The 27,085-nt window shown below is 35.4% G+C and overlaps 1 protein-coding gene across 1 annotated transcript in view; it reads left to right on the forward strand.

Annotated features, from left to right (window-relative positions):
- Positions 1 to 27,085, forward strand: part of ODAD2 (outer dynein arm docking complex subunit 2) — a 72,446-nt gene that overhangs the window by 28,309 nt on the left and 17,052 nt on the right. Inside the window, exons 15-18 of the mRNA XM_057374172.1 lie at positions 1,801 to 2,046; positions 9,528 to 9,642; positions 20,064 to 20,252; positions 20,843 to 21,064. Coding sequence (XP_057230155.1) covers positions 1,801 to 2,046; positions 9,528 to 9,642; positions 20,064 to 20,252; positions 20,843 to 21,064 — 772 coding nt within the window. The remainder of the gene's footprint in view (positions 1 to 1,800; positions 2,047 to 9,527; positions 9,643 to 20,063; positions 20,253 to 20,842; positions 21,065 to 27,085) is intronic.

A 27,085-nucleotide genomic window follows, 5' to 3' on the forward strand; every position in this document is an offset into this window, starting at 1 on the left:
CTTTGGCAAGTRTTTGATGCTCCACAAAGGTTACTAGCTCGGCACAGCTCCAGCTGAATTCATGTGTTATGTGGTGCTGAGGCTGAAGCAGTAAATCCTTTCCAAACTCAAGATGGGAGGGCGCTTAAGAAAAGGGAGTGAGGGTAATATGAAAACACCTAAGTAGATCTGGAGGGATGAGCTTGACTCAGGCATGAGGCTAGAACCAACAAACGCTGCTGGCTCCTGCAGGGGCACTCAATTATCTCTAAAATGCTCCACTGTATTCCCTATAGCTGGGGTTCAGTGCTGAGATGTTGTACTGACTCAGCCATGAGCTGGTACAGGTGCCTGGGTCTGTGTAGCTCTGGGTGCAGCCCTACTGCTCCTGGACACAAGATAGCCCGAGCCAACAGCTCTGTCAGAGTGCAGCCTCCTGTTGCAGAGCCTGCTCACATTGTTCCATCTGAGAATAGTTGAAATGCCACTGAAAATCAGTTTTGTTTTGTTGTTTTCTTAAATTATTTGTTTACTTATTGTTCTTTTTTTATGCCATTGATGTTTACTCTTGAAAAATATAATTGATGGTAATGGCAGTTAATAAAGAGAGGAAAATTCCTCTTTGAACAACGGTTTGGATGATGAAAAACTAAAGTTTCTAATTTCTCAGTTACTTCAATTATGCTGATAAYCCATCTTGGAAAGATTAATTTTTATTGAAACAGATCTAGTTCTGTGATAAAAGTCTCAGAAATACTATTTTTTTTGTATGAAAGAAAAGCCATATGAGCAACTGATTCCTGGAAAATAGTTTTTGTAGCTCAAGTAGACATTCCCAGAAGCTAGGGACTGGGAGGARAGCACAAATGAGAACTCAGTAACCTCAGAGAAATTTTCTCTGATAACTAGTTAATATACAGGTTAGATCTAGTTTGATAYACCACATGGAACTGTAAAAGTGCATCAGAAAATGTRTAAAAGAAAGATGCAGTTTTAGAACTTAGAATCCTTTAAGTTTTGAACAAAAAGAAAATCAACTTAGAAGATTATTTCAGCACCAAGGAAAAAGTCCTGTTCTGAAAGATGAACTTCTGAGGTTTAGCACACATCTCTTCGTAGGACAGGACCTCCAAGATTTAAAAAATCATATTTTTGATTTTCAGTATCAAAAGTTTCATGATGAATGAGGAAATTATTTATATAGCAGTCAAGTCAAATTTCTGTCAACTTAYTTCTTAATTGTAAGTTGGAATCTAAGTGTGCTATAGAAGTGTAATAGAGCTATGGTTCTGACTTCAGGAAGATGCAATGTATTAGGCCTGAGCTAAGTATAGAACTGGTCAGGGAAAGGCTGATGTTTAGTGCTTTTTACTWAGTGAAAATAAAGGTGATCCGTTAGTTCAGAAAGGTGGAGGAGAGTCTGGAACAGTACTACTCCAGCTATTGTTAACATAGCAGGAAAACAGTGCTGGAAATTAGGAAAGCACAGTAATTACCAGTCTTCTGGTTTGTTTTCATSTATTATTTGTAGGGGTTGCATCCACATATCAAGTTTTAAAAAACCCTCAAACTACCCAAGAGATTCTTATCAGCTTAATTAGAGAAATGTAGTTAGAAAGGTACAGTAAGAAATTAGGCTGTRTGTCACACTTAGAATAAGTGATTGGAATGGTTTGCCTGTATTGTGATTTCTTCATCAAGATGATTTACATAGAGAAATTAAATCCTGTACTTCAATTGTAATAATACTTTAATTATATAATTAAGCTTATAATGGTAACATACTGAAAATAACAACTTGGATTTATTGCTGTCTTTTAGATTTCAGGAATATAGAGCTGTGGAAGCTTTGGTAGCACTGCTTACTGATCAGCCTAAAGAGGTCCTTATAAATGTTATTGGAGCCCTGGGAGAATGTTGCCAGAATGAGCCAGAAAATCGAGGCACTGTCCGCAGATGTGGTGGAATTGCACCTCTAGTGAGGTTATTGACTGCAACTGATCAGGCATTACTTGTGAATGTCAACAAAGCAGTGGGAGCTTGTGCAATGGAACCTGAAAGTATGGCGTAAGTTTCTAATGTTTGTAGCATTTTAAATACTGAAAAATAGTTATTTGGATGCAAATATAGTAAATTCTAATCTGACTTTAAAGGTATTTTACTTTTTTCTTTTTCCAGAACTGTGCATGTTAGTTACATCCTACTGTCAATGTGCTATACATTGAAAAATTTAAGGAAATATATAGAATGTAAAGCTTTTGTATTTTGAAARAAATCAAATAAACCTTCAATAAATTGACTTCTGTTAAACTTGAAATTCAAAGTTACAAAACACCATTTTCAAGTGCTCCATGATAGGTCCATGTTTTGCCTTCTCCTTTTRCATCTGTTCACAAGTCATTAAAAATCTCCCAAATTAGGGAAAGGTGTTCTAAAAGGAAACATGTACATTTACTGTCATGAAAATAATTTTTTTTTGTAATAGTTTATTACTTGTATATCTCTTCTGTCCCTCTCCATCTTTTCTTTTGTGAACTCAGACAGTTTTGGCCCCTTTTCTCCCCTCTTATTCCTTTGCAAAACCAAACAMAAAGACTGTCTTTGATTTTGTGATGTAGGTTTGTCCAAATCATGAAGATCCTTGAGTTTTATTTTGAAGTGTTTCAGTTAAATGTTGAGATCGGCATTTGCTGTGCTTACTGTTCCTTCACAAGGATATTTAYTTCAAGATTCTCAGCATATTTCCTTCCTTATGTATAAGGGAAATCAGAAAGAAAGTTTTATTAAGCTCCTCCTGTTCTGATTTGCATAATTCACTTGATATTCATATAGCAGTGCAGGGAATTCTTTTCCTGAATAGGGCTTTTGTTTTCATGCTTTGGCTGTCACCCAGTGGCAAAAGGCTGGATGGTACACAACTGTAAACATGGGTTGTATGAGCAGTTAGCCATGTAGCATAAAAATATAAATAAATGAAATAATTTATTTCATTTATGACTAAAAATCAGCCTTTAGCATAAGGTATTAACCTAAGAGAATGAGCRTTGTAAATACTGAGAAATTTAAATGCCAATAAATATAAATTGATACATATAAAAACCTCAGACATACTCCAGTGTTCAGAACTGTCACTTGTAGTATCCAATATGGATAGCTTCATACTGGAATGTATTCAGCATAAACATAAAAAAACCTACAAGTTGCTGCTAAAATTGTGAGAGAACAAAGTCTGTCTTGTCTCTAAGAAGGAGAAAGTACAGGTTGTTTTGGACAAAATTTTAGAGTTTGTGAAGAGYGAACAAAGGAATCAAATGTTAAATTTGGTTCATGTAAAAATTCTCTGTTGAAGTTCTCAAATTTTAAAGTGTTTCTAGAMGTATTTCAAAATATTAACAAGCAAACAAGATCTTAAATAAGTGTAGAACATAGCTTTTGCTACTACAAAATAAAGTTTACACAAAAATTGTTGTTAGCAAGACTGTGCCATGTACCTGCTGTATTGTGCTAGCTSGGCTTGTAGTACTTGGAGAGATAATGCTGCTGCATTTTTCCAAAGCATGAATCATTCAAGTGTGGAYAGGTTTGATACTAATTCAGAAAAAAATTTTAAAAACAATGCTTAGTTAAAACGTTGACAGCAGTGTAACTGTTCATATGTATAAATTATTTCCTTTATTGAGTTCTATGCCTCTCACAGGGCATTTACAGGCAACCTCCCGACCCACCACTCAACCCCACCTCTCTAACAAGAAAAAGAGTAAGAAAAAGAAGTATGTCCATTCTTCTCCCTTCCCCTCCTTTCAAACCAGTACAGCAGGAATTGAAATTGCATCTCCTCATCCAAACTGCTCTTCTTTTGGGGAAGAGCAAATCACCACAGATGTGAAGTATGCACACTCAGAGTCTGTAGTATGACTCTTTACAGAATTTGGGCCTAAAACAATAAATAGCTTTGTTAGAAACTACTGTGGAGTTCAGTCTCTTTCTGTAAACATTTTCTGAAGCTCTTAGACAAAAAGATACATCTTAGCAAGGGTGTGGAGATGTGCCAAGATTGCTTTCTAGAAAGAAGCGGAGCAGTCATCAATGGCCTGTAAGTCTATACAGGTGATGAGATTTTTCTGTTGCAGCAGGTTGATACTTAGCTGTTCATGGTCTTTCAGACTCATGTAGCYGGATCCCTGTTACATTCCTTATTTCATAATCACTGATTTCTCAGAATGGTGTGACCAGTTCTTCTCTGCTTCCTTTGTCCTGACGAATTTGGCTGTCAGGTCTTGAAGCTTGGGGCTTTTTTTGTCATGTGGTACAGATAGGCTCTGGTTACAGTTTTTAGTTTGGCATTATAGGAACTTTGAAAATTATGGTGATTTGCCTGGATTCTGCTATCATTGACTTTCATATGTAGAAMAATTTAAGCCCTCRTTGAGAATTTTCAGATWTATTCTTRCATTTCATTAGCTGCRTGTGTGTTTAACAAAGTGTGGCTTRGAGACTAAATATTCAGTTGAGCAGTCTTCTACTTTGAATATACTTATCCTTGCAGCAGTAGGTGTGTGAAAACCATACAGRCCAAGAGTGGAGCTCACATAATTTCTGTTAATGATTCAAGGATATATAATGAAGAGGTTGGGATTAATATAAGAAATGAAACATCATTATGAACTATAAAATGATGAGAATGTTCTATGAAGCAGTGCAGTTAAATTCTGAGGGAAATACTGTGCAATTATATTATGTTCCATGGAGCAAGCTTGCGGTGACAGAGAGACTAATAGATAGATATAGGTGAATCTGCATCTTCTATATGTCTTTCATGTATTTTATTTCTGCCATGTTTCCTAGTTGACACTACAACTATTGAAAGGAAGATACATGAGTGTTACTTTTCTGCCAATCCTTTACTTCAAGGCACTTGAAGCAATTAAGTGATTCTTACTGATTCTATTGAGCTATTTAAAATAAAAAAAAAAACAGCCAGCTTCTCTCACAGCTGAAGAGAAGCTGACTTATCTAAAAAACCCAACATAATTATGTGACTGGACTTCCATATTCTTATGTAAACAGCATGAAGCTGTTCTCCTTACTTGGTCTGCTTTACCACCACTGAGAGAGRTGCTGCTGTACATTTTTTATGTATATTTATCTTTTTGAGGAACTTTTTATGAGTTAGTTATTTTCTCTTACTAAAAACAAAGGACTAGTACTTAGTCTTTAACTGACACAAGATTTTAATTTGCCCTTCCATTTGAATAGCCATGGACTGCTTTGCTAGCATTCAGAACTGAGGGYTTAGAATCTTGTAAACTAAAATGTGCAATTATTTTAGCCAAGCAGATGGAGTTTGAGTCATTGGTATATAATACTATTTATCAAAGCAGTCAGCAGCAACTAGTGAAAGTTTTAAGAAAAATGCTAAATTGTGGTTTCAAGAAAGATGAGATTACATTTTGACAGAATTAAACCCTGTAATCTTACCAGTGAGCACAATACAGAGTCAGTATAACTTTATTTACGTTTGTATTTGTGGTCTAAATTGGCAGGCAATTAAACTGGAGTTCTCAAAGTTCTGGTAAGTAACATTGTAACAGAGAAAGATGATAGATATGACAAACAGATGTCTAGGCTGTGTGTACATATGTGTATTGAAGCAATTCATGTTGACATTTCTACTGGAAATGTTCAATATTAAGTTTTAATTTGAAAGAGAGGTACTAGTTCAGATTAACAGCTTTACTAGTTTCAGATACATTTAAAAAAGCAAAGTAAAYTTCTAGAATTGTAAGCCACATCTTGCTGATAATGTTCAATGATATGATATTGAGRTTGTTAAATAATGTGAGAAGTCTTAATTAAGCAACTTTTGTTTGTGAACAGACAACAAAAATAACTAAAAGAATTATCTTAAATTGCACTGGTCAAATAGCAAATACCAATTCACTGTAACCTAAAATTTGCAGCAATCTCTGAATGGGTTTAATTGCACTAAAATTATTTGCCCATAAGACCTATTCTTTGTACATCCTACATATGTTCTGTGTGGAATGCAGGAGGATGTTTTGGTCCTACACCTTGCATTTGCATTTTGGCAGGAGTGCTGCCAGCTGAGTATGTCCCTCCACCTCTATTCAAATCATGTCTGGCTCAGCACAGGAGCCCATGACAGGAGTGTCTCTTCAGCCAGTTCTAACTGCCATTGCMACTACTTTTGGTTATTTTGAGGAGCAGAACAATCTACACCTCTTCTAAATTATATCAGTGATCAAGAAAGACTAGCCTGTGTCAGAGAGCTTTGAATTAGAAGAGGTGGTCCAGTTCTCTTTTAGATGCCTTGGCTATACTAAGGAATAGAGGCACAAAAGTTCTGGACCTGGACTCTTGAGCTCCACATATTTATATATTGTTGTGTATTTATAGTGAAGGACCAAGTGGCAATTACTTATAATAAAGTTTACATTTCTACTTTGGTTGAGTTTCTTGCCTATTAAGATTTTGACTAATGATAATTTCCTGTGCATTAGATACATTACATACATACATACACACATACATAGATGCATACAATAGCAGGTCAGCTATACTATAAAGCAGTTATATAGTTTAATATTAAAGTATCAAATATTAATATTTTTATATCAACTAAATATTGTATTATTTCAGCTTTTATGAGATTCCATTCAGCTTTCAAAGAAAATGTTTTACATTTTTATTAAAAAACCTGTCTTTTAACAGCCCCAGGAGTAGTTGTTACCTCCAGATTTTACTGTAGTTTCATTTTATCATCAGAATATCAACAAATTATTATRAAATAAATACTTTTAAGTGACTGAAACCACAGAGTGAATGGTGTGCTAACTATGGATGAATACAGAATTGAATGCCAACCAAAGTAAATTTTATGTAATGTTTGGTAGTATTTTTGCGTTAAGAAGCTTTATTACTGCATCCTGGTAATATTATAATAAAATTTTGGAAGAAAATCAGGTACAAAAACTGTATACAAAAGCAAATCATAATATAATTTAGCATTATATTATCAAAGCTAAAATTTTCAAGATTGCAGGTCTATTTTCCCCTCTCTTTCTTGGTTTATTTGTAGAGAAAACTGAATGAATTTTTTGTCAGCTTTAAAAAGGAATTTTTTCATAGGAAGGAAATTAATGTCTAAGCACTTTTATAGAGGAAACATTTTTCAGGACCATTTATTTTAGTGTTCCCTTTTCTGTTAAGGTAAATACACTCATTCAGCATCCATTTTCTTCATCTGCTGGATTGTGCAGTGAAACCATAGGAAGATGAAAAAAATGAACTTTTTAGCAGTCCTTTCTAGATTGGCAAATGTTTGTTCTCAGCAAGATGAAAATAACAAGGTTTCTGTTTGCATGGTGATTATACAAKGATACTTCTTCCTCAATGAGAATTTAAGAGCATCATTCATGTATGTGGAGTTCTTTTTATTTGAGTTAATCTAGTKCAATTTCAAGCAATCAGTGATGAAAAATGTAATTTGGAGATTTTATTGTTTTTTCTGTACTGTTTCCTAGTTTAATTTCATGCATGTTGAATGGACAGAGAACTATAGTTTCAGATATTTTGAGCTGGGTTCTGTTGCATCTAAGACACCTGGTCTTTCTGGTCTTCAASCAAAAGGCAAAACTCTTCTTCAGAAAATTAATGATAGAGTGMGGCTAGTTCACCTTGAAACACTGAAGAGAAGACAAGAAAACTGAAAAGAAAATAAAAGTAAACTTTCAGTTGAAAAGGACGTTTTAAAAAAATAGAAAGGAAAGATAAATCAACCTAGGGGTTGTTTTTTTAAGTGTGGTGGAAAAATCTGAGCTCAGTGTTTGGCTTCTATCTCTTGATTTTTATATACTTGTTGGAGTTGGGTCATTTATATTTAGCCCCTCTTGGGAGGAAGTACCTCATGTTGGTAAATGGTCAGTACTCTCCTTGACTAGAGGAAAGATTCATGGGTTCTTTTTTAATTAATTCCAATATAGGAAAAAATTCCTTTTACTTTCTGAAATGACAGGAGACTAATKTTAAAATAGCTTTAAAGTGTTTAGGATTTGGAGGGATTTAAAAGTTTGTTTTGAAGCTTTTACTTAAGTCATYCTTACTTTGTGAACATATATGTGTAATTGTGACATTGTGCTCATACTGTTTTATTTTGTTGTGTTTAGACTTCTGAATTTGTCCTTTGAATGATGATTTTCTTGCAGTTGATTTGGAGCTGATGATTATAATAAGCTGTACTGAAACTGGCAGATCTTAAAAATCTTAGGATTTTTAGCTTAATCACMACTTTGTGCAAAAAGTATTATTTTGAAAAAATGTTGTTTAACCAGTTTGCATTAAAATGTTATGAATAAAGTCCTTGCTTATTTTAGATGGACTGCATGTTCTTATTTATTTTTTCTGCTTCAGATGATGAAAGAATTACATACAAAGTTCATTTTATAGTTTTAAAATTTCCTGGCAAAGCATATRTAGTGAACACAAATGAGATGCTTTATCTGCTGTTTTTAAGCTCTCTTAAAAATGTGTTTTAAATTCTCTTTCATTTACAATGAAAGATGTAAACACATTGCACGCAACTGAATTTTTTACTTTTGAGTAGACAGTGAAGGTGTACTTGCTTTTCTTCATCTTCTGCTCATCTACTTTGAGTTTAACACAGTTTAGCACAGAAATAAGGCAGGCTATTAAGTTTTCTTTGACCTTCCTCTCTATTTAGGGTGTTCACTGGAACCTAAGGTGAAGTTATGGTCCCCAAGCCTGATCAATAAGTAAACATAACACAGATGATGTAGAGATGATTCTGATGATAATTCWTTTYTCAGCTAGTCATGAAGATACTTTGRTTACAGTATGTTTAAATAATTATAACATGGTACTGAGTGTTGGTGTTGTTAGTAAGGAGCATATGGGAACAAGTTGCACGTTATTCATGCCCAACAAAGGATGCTCTGTGGTGTGACCATTTTAATTTCTTTTGCTTGATTAGAAACATAGTATTTTAAAATATGTCATASAGCAAGGTAAATATATTAGGCATAGACTGAATAAAAGGTTAAGTACATAGTTTTGGGCATAAATATTTGTTTTGGAAAGTATTTGTTACTATATGAAAGAGGCCAGTATGCTCGAATTCAGATTTCACTTTGCATGCAGATCGTTAAAAAGTCACRTGCTTGTTTTCACATTTATGAGTTCTGGTTATAGTGTAGTTTACTTTATCTTCCATAAGAACTCTGAATGACAGTGCTGGGAAAAAATGAACAACATTAATGAGATTTAGTTAGAAAACATTCTGTCTCTAAATCATTTGTGCACACCCATCTGCTACAGTGAGCACTTTTTACTGAGTATGTTGATGGTGATTAGCTGACAATAAAACACAAGCACTTGTATAAAGCAAAACAGTATGTCAGAATCATGCCAGTGTTTCTTTGAGCAGTGTTCCAAACAAACTGATATAATTTGAGATTCAACATTGTGTACTCCCTAATTAATTTTTCCTTTTTGGTCTGTTTCTGCAATAGGATAATTGACAGTCTAGATGGCGTTCGCTTGATATGGTCATTGTTGAAAAATCCTCACCCAGATGTTCAAGCAAGTGCAGCTTGGGCTCTTTGTCCTTGCATTGAAAATGCTAAGGTAAGAAAGTATTTGAATATATATACTCAGATATAATTTTTATGATGGGATCATTTTCAGCAATACTCTGCTGTTTACTACTTACACTCCTTTTATTCTGTTAACTGCTTAAAAACATATGTATTTACATMTCAAAAGTGAATAGTCCTCCATCTAGCAGCCATTATATAATGTGTTTTGCCTTTACAGTGTTTTCTGTATTGGCAAATATATTTTAATAACTTATCAGGACCTCAGCTTACTGTTCCCAAATAAAGCATGGTGAAAATCAGACAATGCTGAAAACAGAAAGCTTCTACTCACAGGCTATGAATAGCAAGGGTAGTTCTAGCTGTTCTCCACTATGAGGTACTTCAGCTAGGTTCTCAAGAGACCATAATTTGATTTCAGAGCATATTTCAGACTCGGTGCCAATGTAATCTTCAGGTTTTCTGCTCAGACTGCCAACAAAAAGTGCCAGTTGTGAATAGTGGTGGTTGTGCAGGTCAGTTGTGCACAGAAGACTGAGCTATTCATTTATTTCATGTCAGCTTCCAAATAGAGATAAAATAGAGAGGATAAGCTGCAAGTCATTTTCTGTGAATTCTTAGCACTGACGTGGTRAAATAAATGGGCAAGGTTTAGTTTCCCATTAGCAGTTTCCTAGAGAACTAACTTTRTTCCTTAATCCTTGTACAGTACTAGCTTCCATTTCTGTTTTACCTCTATATTTAATGCAATATTTGCATCTTTTCTCTACTATACCAAAAACATATATCCTTCTACACAGAATTAGAGRTTCTGACTATGTAAAGAATAGTAATTCCTTCAAAGTGCTGGATATCTGCAGCATCCTTTGCAGGCAGTTTCCTGTTTGGAATTGAACACTGTATGGCTGCTATTAATTTATGTAGATGATTCGRTGTAGGTAGAKATATATGGATATAGATATGGATATATTGTGAGAATATTTGGTTTTGATTTTTATGACTTAAGCAGTTTTTTTTCTTCACGATTATTTCTGCAATGGTGGCTTGCTTGTAATTTTTCACACGTTTTCAATTTATTCTGAATTGTCTTTTCAACCATTTTTTCTAAATGTGAACTGTAGTGCAAGAAAGTTTTTTGGTACCTCATGGTGTAGTCTAAACATGTCTCCTCTGTCAAGATATGAATATACCTGCCCCTCTCTTGAATAATATTGCAATAACTGGGTGCTAAAAACTACTTGATCTCAGTACTGAAGYAATACTTCCTGTGTGTAAGACTTTGCAAATTGAAGTTGTAGTAGAACTGCACATTGCTAGAGCTTCCACTAAAAGCACATTTTCAGAAACCAAGGGAGTTGAGGACAGCTACTGAAATTATGCATTACATGGATTTTTTTCTTCGTTTTTTCCCCTAGGGTGTTTGATGAGTGCAAGCTATGCACACCCTTAGTGTAGCTATCCTCCTTTCATCTGTCTTGGCTGCCTGCCCTAATGCTAATCTGTGATCTCACAAAGAGTTCTTTGTGTGGCACTGAGACCAAGTGGCTCACTGAAATAAACCTACCAATAATACCCTTTCCGCTGACACTGAATAGAAAGAAATATGTATAAAGCAACAGCTACAGCCACATTGAGGAAGTGCAGAAAATATTTCTATCAGAAGAGAATTTGGTTTTTTTTTTATTTAAAGTTAATATTATTCAAAAATGTATATGATCTTCCAACAAGCAGTTAGGTTTGTGCAGTGATTGATTCAAAAACTGTAGTAAGTACATGACTTTAAAGGGTAATGTGTATTCTGGACTTTCTAAGCCTGTGCATGGGACCACAAACTGTGTTTCAAATAGCTATGGGCATGGAATCTGTTTTCCTTTTGTGTTCTTTTGTGGAGGCTGTAGTGGTTCTATTCTGTGTTGTGAAGGTTCACACATGAAATTGAACTTGTTAATAGTATCATAAACAAATTTTTATAACGATGTAATGCAGCATYCATTTTTCTGTACATCCATTTTTCTACACAGATGTTTTCATTTTACAACCAACTTAAAGGTTATTTTCTGTATTTATAAAATCTTAGAAGCTAATCAATCATTCTGATAGGGAGATTATTGTCATACTATGGGATTACATGTTTCTCTTTCATGGACTTACTCTCACCATAGTCTGTTTCAGAGTACTTCCCATAGAATAGAATTGTATCAGTATGAAGTACCAAAGTGGTATTGTTTGTTATAGAAATATGTTAAGAGTCAGTGATACTTGGTCCCTGACAGATCTGTGACTTTTTAAATAGAGGGTATAAATTGTACACTGTAGTACATAGATTACTAGGTACATAGTAATACATAGATTGGTTAGAGCTCTGACAATCACAACATTGGTTTCATGTCAATCATCACTTTGCATGCCAGCATTAATTCTAAATATTTTTAGCTTGACAAATTTCTYGTAGAGTGAAGATCTTGCTGTCACTGATATAATTTGTGTGGCAAAACTCTCCTGAGAAAATTTGCACAGCACCTCAAAGTTCTTCTTGGGAGTTTTAGACAAGTATCTCATAATTTTGGATAGAATAGTTCACAGCTTACTTTAAAATGCAAGACATAAAGAGTCAATGTAATTTATTCAAAGGAATTATTTTAACAGAAGGAGATTCTTATTAATTAGTTCCTTACTTCCAAAAGGAAAAGTTACTACTGCAGGCACATTGCTAGTGACAAAGTGTGAGTGCACTGTCCAAGAAACACAAATTATTATGAAAAATGAATAAGAGAAGTCTACTCAACTCTGTTGATGTTGGAACAGCAATATTTGGTTATGATGCTTTTTTGAAAAACAGTATTTGTAATGTTCTCCCAATGTACATCAGCCCAAACATAAACATTTGGAGAAATTACACAAAATGTAATTTGGGATATTATAAAAATCACCCAAATGCATTGTGCCAATGAGAGGAACACTGCCAGCACTGACATTCATATTTCCTCACAGAGGAACTTTCTGCTAGAATCTTTAAATGAATTAGAAAAAAAAAAAAAGAAAAAAGAAAAGGGAAGAAAGTTCTAGAGGTTATTTTCTGTCCTCTTCTATATGTAGTAGAATTGCTCAAACAAAGAGTGCAATCATTAGAATACAAATGGTAATGCCAGGCATCGTGTTTTTCTGTCCCATGTGCCTGCATTTCAGCTTTCAGTTTTAGCCTTTTTATAGCWACAACTGTGAGGCTTTCTTATAGAMCTTCATTAACTMTATGTATACAGTTGTCCTGATTTCAGCTAGGCTAGAGTTGATTACTTATCAGTAGCTGGTACATTGTGTCTGTCAAAACAATTTAAGTAAACAGTCAGAGACTGGTGTTTCAAAGACAAGAGAGAGAAAGTTATTCTGTTTTCTTAAAATGTACTTGTAGAATGACATCTCACCCTTTTCTGATTAATCGTGATTTCAGCTCTGCAGGGGAGTATCACTGGTGTGATGAAAGATGATGAGACACCTAAAATTGTYTGTGTATTTCTTTCATAAGGGGAAAAAGAATGTCCATGCTGAAGCACAAAAACCCAAAACCAAATCAAAACTAAACCARGTTTAAGAGGGAAGGGTCATGAGACGGGTATGTGTGATGGTCAATTAGTCTTCAGTCCTGCAGCAGTATTATATAACGAGGAAGTGAGTTTTGCAGCCACCAGTCTGGAGTTAACCTGTGGGTAGAAAATATGCTGCTGATGGCCTATTCTTTCACAAATTTTGCTTGTTATGGAAATTTTAACATAACCATATGTATAAAACCACAGAGAGCATTTCTTTACTAAGAATAGCAAAGAAATGTAGTTGAAGTTGTAAATTCTTCTAATATTTAAAAAATAGTAAAACTATTTGCTGTTTTAAATAAATTATGATGCTTTGATTACGCATTTTACTAATTTAAAATTATAGGGTATAAAGATAATCATCCTCCATACAGCACACTGTTGTTCCTTTGTTTTACATTTAAAAAATTTTAGTTAAGTACTACCAATGCATTTTTGTTTACGTAACATTCTTGGGTTAAGCCTATAATGTCAAAATTCCATTCTTGCTTATGTACAGCGTTTTCCAGTTTCTTWGTTTGCCTTGCTGTGCTTCTTGCAATTTTATACAGAAACCTTGGCAGTTCAGACCTCGTGTTCTTGCTGCTCTCTTTCCATATTTCTATTTGTTTTCTCTAGACACTRTTATGTGTTGCATCTGTCATACCTACTTCTCTCTATTTGCTCTCACTTTTTGCAGCTTTTAGTCCCTGATATCTGGATTTAAACCTTCCAATTTTTTAAGCATTGTTTATTAACTAAGCATCAAAAGTGTACCATAAGAGAGACAAAAAGGAATTTCTGGCTTATCCCTGAAGCCTTCCAGAGAACTATGGTCCTTGGAGAGTTAGGAAGCCCAGGAATCCAGACCCAGCTTGGTGAATCTGTAAGTGACTGATGTTTGTAGGGGGCACACAGAGCCAGCTCATCCAATGACTCTTCACACAGGCTGCCCAGATTAGTGAACCAACTCTCAGGAGTTATTTGGGCCTCCTACAGATGTGTTGGAGACCCTGAATGGACTGGCATAAATTTCCCCGAGATCTTTAATGTCTACAAATAACAGTCTAGTTTCTGTAAAACACCTAATATGGAAGCTGGGAAGCAAAGGGTGTGTGTAGCCTGTATCTGCCTCACACAGGAACCTTGGGCCCTAAGTTCCATGCAAAGCAGCTGCCTGAGAGCTTGGAGACCACAAGAAGCCAAAAAGCTTAGGAGCTCCTGGAGACCTGGCTTTCCAGCTGTTTGGCAGCCCATCAGGCAAGAAGTCAGGGTTTCTATGAAAACTAGAAGCCAAGCAGCCTGGCAGGCTACTCACCAGCCATCTGGCTGACAAGAGAAAAGATGAAGAGACACATTGGTTATTTAGCCTGCCTTTCTGCCTGGTTTCTGTCAAAACTTTTCAAGAAGTCGTTGTGTTCTTATGGAAGGTTTTGGTTCAATTCCATTAGCATTTTCTGATGGRATACGGTTCCACTGGAAAATATTTGACCAGCTTTTCTTGTAGCTTGGTTTATTAACAGCTACACATGCTAGTCAACAGCTTGTTGTATAGCTTCTTTACTTTTAAGACTGACTAACTGGATTTTAAAAATCTAGACAATGTTTAAACCCCATTGTCCTCTATTTTTTTTCCCTCCCTTCTTTGTTTTCCCTTTTTGTCCGTGTTGCTCTTTTCCATGCCAGATGTGCAAGGACACAAACAAAAACTGTTTTAGCAACTTATTAGTTTGTGTTACATTGATTGTTTAGCTCAACCACCCTCAGAACATTCTAATATTGCTATCTTGCACCTATACAATATTAAATGATATAYTAGTGATGACTATGTCATAGACATGTTAATGATTATAAGAATTTTGCTTAGACATGTGTTTGAATTCAATTCAATCCAAAACCAAAGAAATTACTGGTTTTTCTAGTTTTTCCAGTTATTAGATGTTATTTGTTTCTCATACTTCCATTATTTAAATATTCCTCAAAATAATCTCAAATAATTGAGATCAACTGTGGCCTCAAAGACTTTGATATGAATTGTTTCACTGCTTCTGTGAAAAACAAAACTAGGATTTTGGCAATTACCCAGGACTGAATTTCAGGTATAGTCTGCCAGACTGAAAAGCAAGGAAAACAGTAGACAGAAGGATTACTAAAAGTTGCATTAGTGATTAATTAGGCATTCTTTCCCCCTGCCATTTTTTAGAGAACATGCATTGCATGCCTGCTTGGGCTGTATGCTTGGATAATTGCTTCACTTTGGTGTCTTGTAACTGTCAGTAGCAATACAGTTGCCAAGTGTGTGATGATCAAATCACTGAAGAGAGAGAGGGRGTTCTGCAGAGGAATTCTGCCATTACAGGCTATAGAGTAGCATTGGAACCATGTTAAAGCAACTCTGCTTTGTTGCTTTGGCTTTGGTTGCTTTCATGAGGTAAAGAGGACAGGAAAATCCATGTTGATTGTCTGGTCTTGTTTTCCCAACACATTGTATTTTCCATCACAGAGGTTGTGAGATGTAGGGAAGTAGTCTCATCTTACAAGTGGTTCTTCATCTGTTCTGCTACAGTGGAAACCTCCATGGCAGTACCAACAGGAATAAAATTAGCCTTAAAATATGAAGTAATTTGATCAATATTACAATTGAGTTATTTAATAAGAACCATGAATAGAGACTTCCTTATATAAATTGTGTTTTCCATTTTCATTGAACAGCTATAATATAGAAGCTTCTTTGCATTTCTTTATTTTGAACTTTAAATTGGTTTGTGCACTAGAATAAGTTATTTAGTTGGCAATAGCAAATGGAAAGGAAAAGCTTCCTTCATTAAAGAAAAGGTAGTTTGAAGATGACCCTTGATAACTAAAGTTTGTTTGCACAGCCATACCATCAGTTTTTTTGGGCAAAAGAAATACAATTTGACAAATTAGCTTTGGCACCTTAAGCTTTTTAAGATGTCCTAGGAGTGAAATATTACTTGTCTTTAGTGGAGAAACTTTCATCTTTCAAGTAGAGTATATTTTAATACGTTTTTGTAATAAGGTGTTTAGTTTTAAATCATTCAAGTAAAGAAAACAGTTTTCACTTTGGAAGAAATAAGAAAGGAATTAGGTTACAAAAGAACCCAGTAGTTCTTCTACAAGACCTGTATGTCTCATCTTAGGACTGATGAACTTTATTTACTTCATGAAAGTAAACACAAAAAACATAGAATATGACAATGAGAAAACTCAAAAATCCCAAATGTTCTCTTTGTACAAATGACACAAAGATTGAGTCCTGCAAATACCATAACACTTTCTGTTCCTAATTCAAAAAAACTGTGCAAAGCTGGTCTGTCTCACACTATTTCTGCTCTTGRCTGAAGCCAATGTAGGAATAAGTGAAAGGGAAAGTTAACTGATTCTTGTTAATAGTCATGCAGGCCAGCAAGATGCAAATATGTAACAGAGCAGTGGGATGAGGCTTTTATTAACACAACAGGCAATTTTTCTGGCCTCAGCATCTACGCCAGATAGGTGGGTTTTTACTGCTTAAGATTGCRAACTATTCCCCTTGAATCCAATTTTAAGTACTATTTATCATACTTTCTGAGGATAAAAACTTTGCTCTTGACTGCTTAGAAGATGTGGTCATGTGAAGTCATGAAAAATTCTATTATTTCTTCCTTTCTTCTTTAGCCACTTAAAGCGTAATTTAACAATCCATGTTTTTTCATATGTCACCTCAGATTAAATATTGCATGAAAAGTATAATAATGAAGGCAAAGATGATGATGAAGWTGAAGATAAAAAATAATCAAGTTAATATATTTAAGCCTTCTTCCCCCTTTCAATTTTTTTTAACATTCGTATTGTTTCTTTAAATGCCTTTGAGTCTGGCCTCTTACTTTGCTCAGCTCCAGGAAATACTATTGTTGAAACAGATGCATTCAGCCTATCGTTAACACATGCATTCAGATCTATACAGTAAAATTATGTATTTTATTCCTTTTCAGTGATTTTATCAACGTTTTTCTCTGTAAAGACAGTTTCTTAGCCATAATTCTTAACATTCTTTTCCTGCCTAATTCTATCTGAGTAGTCTTGTTAGGAAACTAGTAAGATTTTGTCACAATGGGGAAGGGAGTGAGACCCATAGAAAAAAAGTAGTACAGATCAATATGAAAGCTTAACATACACCAGTAGCTGGAAATTGCAAATCCTTTGGGTTGTCAGTTGAACTAAGTTGTTTGTCAATTAATTTAGAAGGTAGAACTTAAAGATTGTGCTTTTTTTATAATTGAAACGAAAATTAAAGAAATATTTCCAAAGACATATTATATATTCTTCTTTCTCTTAGGCTAATAAAAAAGTTTACATGAAAATGCCTGTGAGTATTTGAAAACTAAAATCAAAGAAGTTACTTTTGACTTTACACTATGAGCAGTATCTGATCATTACTGCAAGTATAGTCAAAGAACATAGATTCAAAAGAATTAAGACTAGGCCTCTGCAATCACAGACACAACTTTATATACATTCTTTTTTAAATATTGAGGTATGGCAATTGCATATAATAAGTACACATATTTCAGTTTAAAAAAACAAACCAGAAATCTATTGTACAAAGCAAGTATGTGGTTTTGCTAAATGGTATAAAAAAGGTTGTGTTTGTTGTTTAAATTTCTCTGAAAAAAGAAATCCTGTACATAACATAATGGATTTTAAAGCTCTCATTTTGGTCCTTCTTTCCGCTCATTGTTCTTCAAATTTCTTGCTGTTTTGCTTTTCTCTTTGTCTTGCACAGACCACCAGACTACACCCTCAATCACATTTKGGAACCTTCCCTGCAATGTGGTTTCTGCAGTTTCCCTCTGCTTTTCATCACTGGTAGAAAGTTCTGTACTTGTGTTTAGTTGGTTTCACAGATGATTATTGAAAGTCTTTTCTTTTTCTTACTGCTGCTTTGTTTATATGTTATTCCATGACATTAGTTGGCCTGTACTCCATTACAAAATGTGGAAATAATAAGCTTGTCAGAAGAGAAATTCAACATGTAGGGTTATAATCACCTGGGAAGAAAATATGTACAGGTAGAAAAATATAAAATGTAGATATTGGTTCATTAAGGCTATCTTATCTCTTCATGGAACATCTTTCAAAAGCAGGAATAATAAGACTCAGGTATCTGAAWCATGCAGAAACACAGAATTGTGTGTTTCAACTCTTAAACCCTGTACTGTAGCATTTCCCTGTTGAACAGAAGCCTTTCTCATCTGTTGAGACAATATTTATACACAAGGTAATGCTGTAGTGACTTTCAGAGAATGGACGTAAATATAAAATATCTCATTTTCTTACCTCCTCCAATGTCTGGTCATTTAGCCTCTAGCCCTGGAATACATGTAGGCAAGAAATTAATGTGTAAGAGGCTCTCTCTGTAACCCATTACAATTTGCCTTGGGTCAAATTTCAAAAGTTCAAGAGAAGCATGAAAACTGATATGGAGAAACAGTGTTTCAGTTCGGGTGATATTGTCTGTTACATTGTGGTATGCAAACATTAGCAATGATAGAGGAACATTTATGCTGATGTATTCATAGGAAACCCTCTGTAACCCACCTGCTTCTACATGCACCTCACACRGTAATAGAAGTGCCAGAGCATCGCTCTTCCTTCTCTGTCTTTCTCAAATGCTTTTCTGAGCCACAAGCCTGTATTGCCTTCCTCCACATTTAGATTCTATTTTAATTTCTATAGGGACCTCTGTTATTAGTTCATTTTGGGGGATGTTAAGACTTCTGCATTAAGCCTGCTCTTGGATGCTRCCCCTTTTCCACATGCTGTGGCTTCTGTTTTTCACCCTTACACATTTTAGCTTTAACCTCTCCCTTCCAGTCTCAAGATTTGTTCTGCCTGTGGCAAAAATGTTTCATTCCTGACAGGCCTACCCACTGTTTTTACTTCCTGTGAGAAAGAAACATCACAGCTAAGAATTCTGTTTGACATGTAGACCYAGAATTAAAAAAAGATGAAACTGCAGCATCTTATGAAACCTTCATTTACCAAGTCCGTCAGTGACTTGATYGATTTGCTCAGTAAAGCTAAGACAATACAGTTGGACCTCTGTTCATAAATCACCYCCCCTAAAGAAATAAATATAATCAAAACCATATTTGGTCTTCAGGGTCACTCCTTAGCCCTAGGAAAGTTCATACAGTCCATGTTTGCACTTACATGACATCCAAAAGGAGAATGTCTGTTAGTTTTTATTCAGAATTTTCCTATTGACCTGTTGAAAGAAGCAAATTAAAGTAGTTCCACTAGTGGATCTTTCTTTCCGCCCCTGAACATTCATACTTGGAGGTGCACCATGGTTCTCCCACAGTTTCTGGCATGATTTGTGTAACTTCCCCTCCTAAATATCCCTGAATATTCATTTGCATTGACACAAGAAAATAATACTGTCACTCCTTTGTCTTAGCTGTCAGACTAAATGTAGGAAACAGGAGGCACTTTGGGAGCTAAACAGGAGTGTGTGTTGCTGTGCTAGATGCCCAAAGTGTGCAAGGCACCTGTCTGGCCACTCTGATAGAACTGATAAGGGAGACTTATACCCTTCTAAAGTGACAGCTTGAGACTTTTATAGCMTGTGATATGAAAAATGATAGATACCTTTATTTAGGCATTAAATTTCTTCCTGGATGATGGTGTGTAAAACAGTCTAACTCTCATACGTCAATCAAAAGAGCTCCAAGTTCCAAATTAGCCATATTTCTTGGTGAAGGCAACACAGCAATAGCTGCAGTTTTGAATRAATATGTCATGCCAATCCCTTTTTTAAACATTTACATATAAATATTGTTTGAATACTTAAAAAACTATGTTTCTTTTGATTCTCATTTAGAATTCTGGGGACATGGTTCGATCTCTTGTTGGTGGCTTGGAATTGATAGTCAATTTGCTAAAATCAAAGGATAGAGAAGTTGTAACAAGCGTATGTGCAGCCATTGCAAATATAGCTAAAGATGCAGAAAACTTGGCTGTTATGACAGATCATGGAGTCGTCCCTCTGTTGTCCAAGCTAGCAAACACCGTAAGTAGCATCTGAACATATCATACAAAGCATTGAAATTTCTTACATCAGTCTACCTTAGGCCCAATTAAAAGGTTATACCTTTCGGAGAGCAGTAGATTTTGCAGCMGCTACAAGGAGAGCTGTAGAATCATTCCTCTATGGGGTGTATATTGGACATCAAAACAGTCTGTGTCTGTACTAAAATTGGTTTGGAAAATGAGCTTCATTTTAATAGTTACTGTTGCAGAATATTGCTTTTGAGAGAGGTGCAGCTGCCATATGAAAAAAGCACAAAGGGTTGAGAAAACAATAAATTCAAACATGCAGAAAATCTCAGTGATGGGGCTATATTTTACATTTTAATGCTGTCTTATCTAATTTCCAGTCAATCTAAAAGTACCTTTGAAATAATATAAAAATTCACAGAACTTCCTATAAAAAGAATATTAAGGGACTTTCATAGCTCTATGCCTTACAGCTCTCTCCAGTTTTAATTGTAAAGCAATTAAATTGGGATGCCTTAAAGATGTGAGAATACAATTTGGCTTTCCTATGAATTTTTTGTTGTGTGTATTGACTTTAATTTATTATGTTTTTACCTTCTTCAGAACGATAACAAATTAAGACGTCACTTAGCAGAGGCTGTTGCCCACTGTTGCATGTGGGGCAACAATAAAGTYGCCTTTGGAGAGACCAAGATTGTGGCTCCTTTAATACGTTACTTAAGATCAAAGGATCCATTGGTTCACAGAGCTACAGCTCAGGCTTTATATCAACTTTCAGAGGATGCCAGCAACTGTGTCATCATGCATGAAAATGCAGTGGTGAAGGTGAGGTGGAAGCTTTTTCTTATTTGGGGTTCAAACTATTTWAGGGGTTTGGCATGGTCAGAAAAAAGAGTTCTTTAATTTGAAACAGTTCTTGAATGCTGATGTGTATCTCAAATTTTCCAAACTTTATCTTAAAAATGTTTGGTTAATTAGTGAATTAGGAAACAGAATTTTGGTGCTAGAAATATTACAGCTAGGTAATAGGTGAGTTTTGGCAATGGAAGTATGACATGGATGTCTCACCTTCAGAGTACTTGACTATGTCCTAGATTGGTAGTGACATAGCATCAGCATTTTGTCATTCTTGAGTGACATTTGCTAAAGAAGTTGGGTTATCTTACTGGATGGTTGCCTAATATGCAGAAAGTCACTTAGAAACTGAATGTAACTGGATTTGGGAAAAAATTTAGATAGAACAGTACAAAGGCCTAGTATACCTGGAGTTGTTTCAGTGAATTGTCCATTTACTTATGAAAACTCTTACTTTAGGAGTTAAGTGTAAGCACATTCTGCAAAGACTTTATCCTAGAACAAAATTTCTCTCAAAAAGATTTTTCTAGCAAAGTTTTGTCTCACTACTTGAAGGCAGAAGAATTATTCCTTTGGCACAGGAAAGGTGAGTATTATGGCTTTAGAGATGGAGATAGTAGGAGTTCTTACTTCTCATAAATTCCCTGGAAGGTTCAGMAAAAGTATGCAGACTTTTCATTTTACTTGATGTTGAGATAAATGTATTTACAGTAAGAGTTGACTTATAATGCAGTGTTATTATTAATGTTGTGTTGATGATAGTGTACTTTATTGTGACCAGTTTCAATTCTGGCACAGTTAATGGTCCCAAATTACCATGCATTTATCTGTAGTTGGCTTTAATTGATYCAGTGGTCAAAAAGACCTAAATATTCCATTTAAAGGCCAGTAAGTAAACTTTCTCTAAGTTATCCTTTCAGTACTGGAARGTAACACCTTCTTATCACAGTTGCATTATATTGACTGTACAGCACAGAGGAATCTATGCTGTACTACAGCACTAGCACTTGTTGACATGTTAATCTTGCTTCTCTCTCTATTCAACTGGTACAATCCATTTTCTGACYTCCTGTCGTCTGTTGTTTTCTTTCATTTAATTATGCAAATTTCAGATTTTATAAGTTGTGGCACACCAAACATGAAGCTGATTCTGATGTTGCACTTTTGGAATAATTCCATCTCAGTCTTGGTTCATCTTTATTTTTCAGTCCTAGTTAAAGTGTTTAGACTAATAYAAAACATAAAATTGTACTTACAGATAAATCAGGATGTACAGAAAAATATAACAAGTGTTTGATTTTTTTTATTATTCACAATATTATGGATTGCTTATAATATGGGAGAGAAAACAGGACTAATAAAAGAAAGACTAAAACTGCAAAATAAAGAAACTTGGATCATGTTTGTTATATCTAAACTTTTTGTCCAGGATGTACTTCTCACGTACAAGAAACTTGTGTTTTTGTAGTAGAGTGARCAAGTGTTTGAATGTATGTGGGGTTCATTACCAAACCAAAGTAGAAGTGCCTCTCATAACATGATGGAACATGAGAGAATATATCACTAAATCTCACGTGCGCCAGCACACACATGTATTTGTGTCATACAAGCACATGTGCATTAGTAGTGTGGCAGGAAGCAGCTGCATTTTTGTCCATGTTGAGACTCTGAGCCAGGATAACAGTTCTGCTGAAAAAGACCTGGAGTGTGGGGTTGGGCAAATTGAACATAAACCTGGTGACCTGGGAGAGATGAAGGCTAACAGGATCCTGGGCCATGTTAGAGGGAGCATAGCCAGTAAATCAGTATTTCAGAGATTTATGTTTAAAAACCCAGACCTCAGCTTCTTCTCCCTAGGCCATAATGTGACAGAAGTGTAGTGAGAGTCATCAGAGTCTCTTGAGCTGTCTTGAGCTTTCTTACCTGTCTGGCTTCAGTAGCAATGAGATCAGTGTCAGATTATTTGCTTTATTCTAGTTTACAACTGCAGCATAGGCATATCCATTTTTAGAAAAGCATGTAGTTTGGTTTRCCCTTATTTTTCAGGGTATGGAATTCTCCTGCCCACAAGAGCAGGATGGTCATCTAGAGTTTCTAATCCTAAATAAACTCTGATTTAATTAGCAATTATCCTGCTGTGATGTTTCCAAACACTTTCTGATGTTTATGTGCTGTGTTATACATAGAATGGCAAAGCAAAATGAAGAAACAAACAGGTCTTTTTGAAAGATATAGTGGACCAATGAGACATAATGTTTCCTGTGCAGTGAGGACAAGTAAGTGAAATGTGTGGGCAGCCTGAGACACTATGTTCTGTTGGACCTATGATCGTTTTTCCACATGTCCAAGGGCTTTTGTTCTGTGTTGCCAAAACTGAGCAGACCAACACATGCACCGTGACAGCTCAGGGCACACATGACCAAACTCCAACACATACGGACGTGACTCCCTTGCTGACACTGTTGGAATTGCCATCAAGAATCAATAACTGGATTTTCAGAAAGGCTAGAGAGTCACTCCCAGATGGCAAGGAGATTGGGTGGAGGAGATTTAGTTGCTCAAATCCAAGAGTCAATGCAGTGCTGAGTCTTGCCTGGCCTATTCAATTGGTCTGCCCAGCACAGGTGAGACAGTAGTTGTACCACTGTGTCTGTGCCATCAAATGTCTTTGCTCAATACTTCCCAGGGATKAGAGAATGTCTGGGTGTTTTCATTCTTCTAGCCTGTCCAGTGAATAATTGACTGAAAGCCTACTTTGTATTTATACAGTGATTGTTACAAACAGGTTTTTCCAGGACCTATCATATTTTTTCTAGAAAGCTTGTTTGGACTCATCTGATATTTTTTCATCTTTTACCAGATATCTGGTGTTTTAATAAAATACCCAGTAGGATTAATGTCACAGCCACGATAGTTCTGACTATAGGTTGCAATACATGCTTAATCCCAGGTGTTTTTCAGCACATGTACATGTGCTGTGTTCACATACAGAGAACGTGTGATGCTTCAGGGAAACATTTAGCCTGTGTGAATGACAGAGTTGTTGAGTGCTTGAACAGTTGGTCAGAGACTTTCTAAAAGCATTAGACTTTCAGATCATTCCCTATTCAGTGTGTATGTACATGTTTTTATCCAGGAAACCAGTAATAAAATTACAAACAGTGAGTAATTTCAATCAGATTCTTACATTTCACATTTTGCCACTGCTTCAAACAGTATTTGCTAATCACAAAACAGCAGTTGTGAGAGAACCAGTGTTCTAAGTTTTCATCTATTTGTAACTGCACCCAAAATATATTCAATTTTCTCAAGTGAGTCTATATGATAAAAAGCTTGGGAAATCACTGGTGCGTGTCAGCTGCCATGTGAAATTCTGAGCAAACAGGGATTTTGGAGGAAGTTTAGAAAGGCAGTTTATGAAGTTTTTCTTTTATGTTCAGTTCCACAATTAATGTTCTTATGACTCGGAAGGGAGCAATGGTTATGACCTGTGACAGATGAATCAATGCTTTCTTTCTRGCAAACACCAGAACATATTTCCTCTTTCTGAAGTAAAAATTCATGACCGTTCTGGAAAATAGATTTGCATTTTCAAAGACAATATAATGACATATAGGACACCAGACAGCAGGAAAAATTGATAGACATCAGACTAAGGAACAGGTATCAATTTGAATTCAAAATTGGAGATAGCCATCCACAAACTGAGGGAGAAGTCCCGTGGGGAGTTGGCAGTTTACAGCTGAGATAAGCAGGAATATCAGGCAACATTCATTACCCTTGGAGTCTGTCACTGTTATATAAAAGAGAAATAGAGAAATTCACAGGCAACTGGAAGCAGCACCAAGCCATCACCACATTCTTCTTGGAAAAGGGAGAATATTTCCCTTAAGGCTTTTGCAGAGAAACAAAGATGTCCACTTGTGTTGGACTGCTGCTGAAACCTTAGAACAATCAAGCACATTTGCAAAAAGATGTCTAGTTGTGAGCTAGAGTACAGGTTTGTTAAAGGGACGCCCTTGTAAAGTGTACTGTAAAAAGACAGGAGCGGAAATGGGAGACTGAGGAAGCGCAGTTACTTTGGTAGTGAAAAGATGAGTGTAAACATGTCTTAAAGGAAGAATTAGTCATCAGAAGATACTAAAAAAATATTTAAATCATTATCCTGCAGACCATGTCAAACTAGTACATTGCTACTCTATGCTAAAGTCACTCTTTTTCTTGGTTAAGTTGGCAAGATGAAGATTTGGTTTCTGAAGTGATTAAATGAGGATGGTGGTGTGGTAGAATAGGAACTCATGCAACTGCTCATAAAGACTTCAGATATATAAAAAGGATTCAAAGTATATATGAGTGAAAAACATGTAACTGATTATTCCTGATCATTCTTCCTTAGCAAATTAAGAAAGATGGAAGATAATCTATTGTGAAAGTTATTCTCTGCTATGGTGGAAGTTAATTTCTGGCTTTTTAACTGATACGAAAGATGTGTTTTTTTGGATGATGATGATTTCAGTGTAAAGAAGGCCTAGGAAATTTGAATGGTCTCATCACCTACAGAGTGAGGCTAATGAAACTCTGAGGAGTCTCTGGGGAATCTCTGAGGAGATTAATAAAGTAATGAAAAAAGTAAGAACAAGAGAAAATAAGCAGCCAAAGTCAGGCTGTGGAAGAGCAAAATTCATCAAATTAATAATTCATCCTAACTTTAAATGTTTACACTGTTCACATGCCAAACTGAAATAGTTATCCCAATTCTTATAATAGTCAAGGAAGAGGAATAGGTTTTTTACTATTTCTTCTCTCTTAATTTGGACCTTTATGGAAAGATACGACACCATGGTTTCTATTGGCAATATTTTCTGACCTCCTTTGGCTGTAATGGCAGTGCAGATTCAAAGTTCATATCTGCATATCTATGCTGTAGGTATCTATGCTTAATGGGGTAAATCCCATCCAAGGCAGTGGAGAACTTTTTAAATGCATTTCATTACTAGATAGGAATGATAGAATTCTGAATAAGAGTGCAATAAGAAAGAGCTATTAAAAATATTAATTTTTCTTTTCCTAGAAGAATTCAGATGAGTTGAATTTATATGCTATGATGGTGATGAAACTCAATCTGCCCAGCCGTAACTGAAGCACAATTTGAGTATGATCTAATAATGGCAGATGTTTTAAATTAGTGGATCTAACTAACTTGAATCCAAGCATTTTGAAAGGGATCTTTGGAGTATTAAGCATGGATTCCTTTCATCTAACTCTGGCCACTTTTAGTTATGGAGTTTAAAGTAGTCTAAACTAAGACACCCTCCATAGTCAATGGAAAGAGAGAGACACCTGCAGACTTACCCTAGTTGAAAATAGATGCCCAAGATATCTGCAAGGCATAGACTCATGAAAGTGCCTGATTTTCTCCACTGAATATAGAAAGGACCTAGGTGACTAGCTCAGACTAAACAGCTAGCTTTCAGACATCTGAATTTAAATTAATATCCCCCTAGATGTTGATTTTCAACAAGCTTGTGGTACAGTGGAAGTTGCAGGGCTGGAAGAGAGGTAATGTGCCAATATTTTAAAAGTCTGAATAAGGTTATAGTCTGGTAAACAGGACAGTATTCTCATGTTACATAGTTGTAGGTCCATACATTATAATACTGGAAGGATCATTTTAATGACCTAGTCTGACTAGCCTTGCTCGTGCAAACCAGAGACATTGCTTCATTTTTTTGCTGTTTGGAATAGAGTATATCTTTTAGAAAAACACTGACTCTTTACTTAAAAAATTCCAGCAATGGAAAATCCACCAGAGACATCATAACTTGTTCCAGTAGTTAAATACCTTCCCCATAAAAACATTTGCACCTTATTTGTAGCCTAAGGTTTGTCTGGCTTTGTCTAATGCAATTACATGTATGATACTGTTGCTTGCTAAACTGACAAGCCCTATATAACTTCTGTTCTCATACACATTCTTAATGAAAAAAGTCA

This window comes from Malurus melanocephalus, unplaced genomic scaffold, assembly GCF_030028575.1.
Source record: "Malurus melanocephalus ecotype Western Australia unplaced genomic scaffold, MMel_1.1 scaffold_218, whole genome shotgun sequence".
NCBI classification, from domain to species: Eukaryota; Metazoa; Chordata; class Aves; order Passeriformes; family Maluridae; genus Malurus; species Malurus melanocephalus.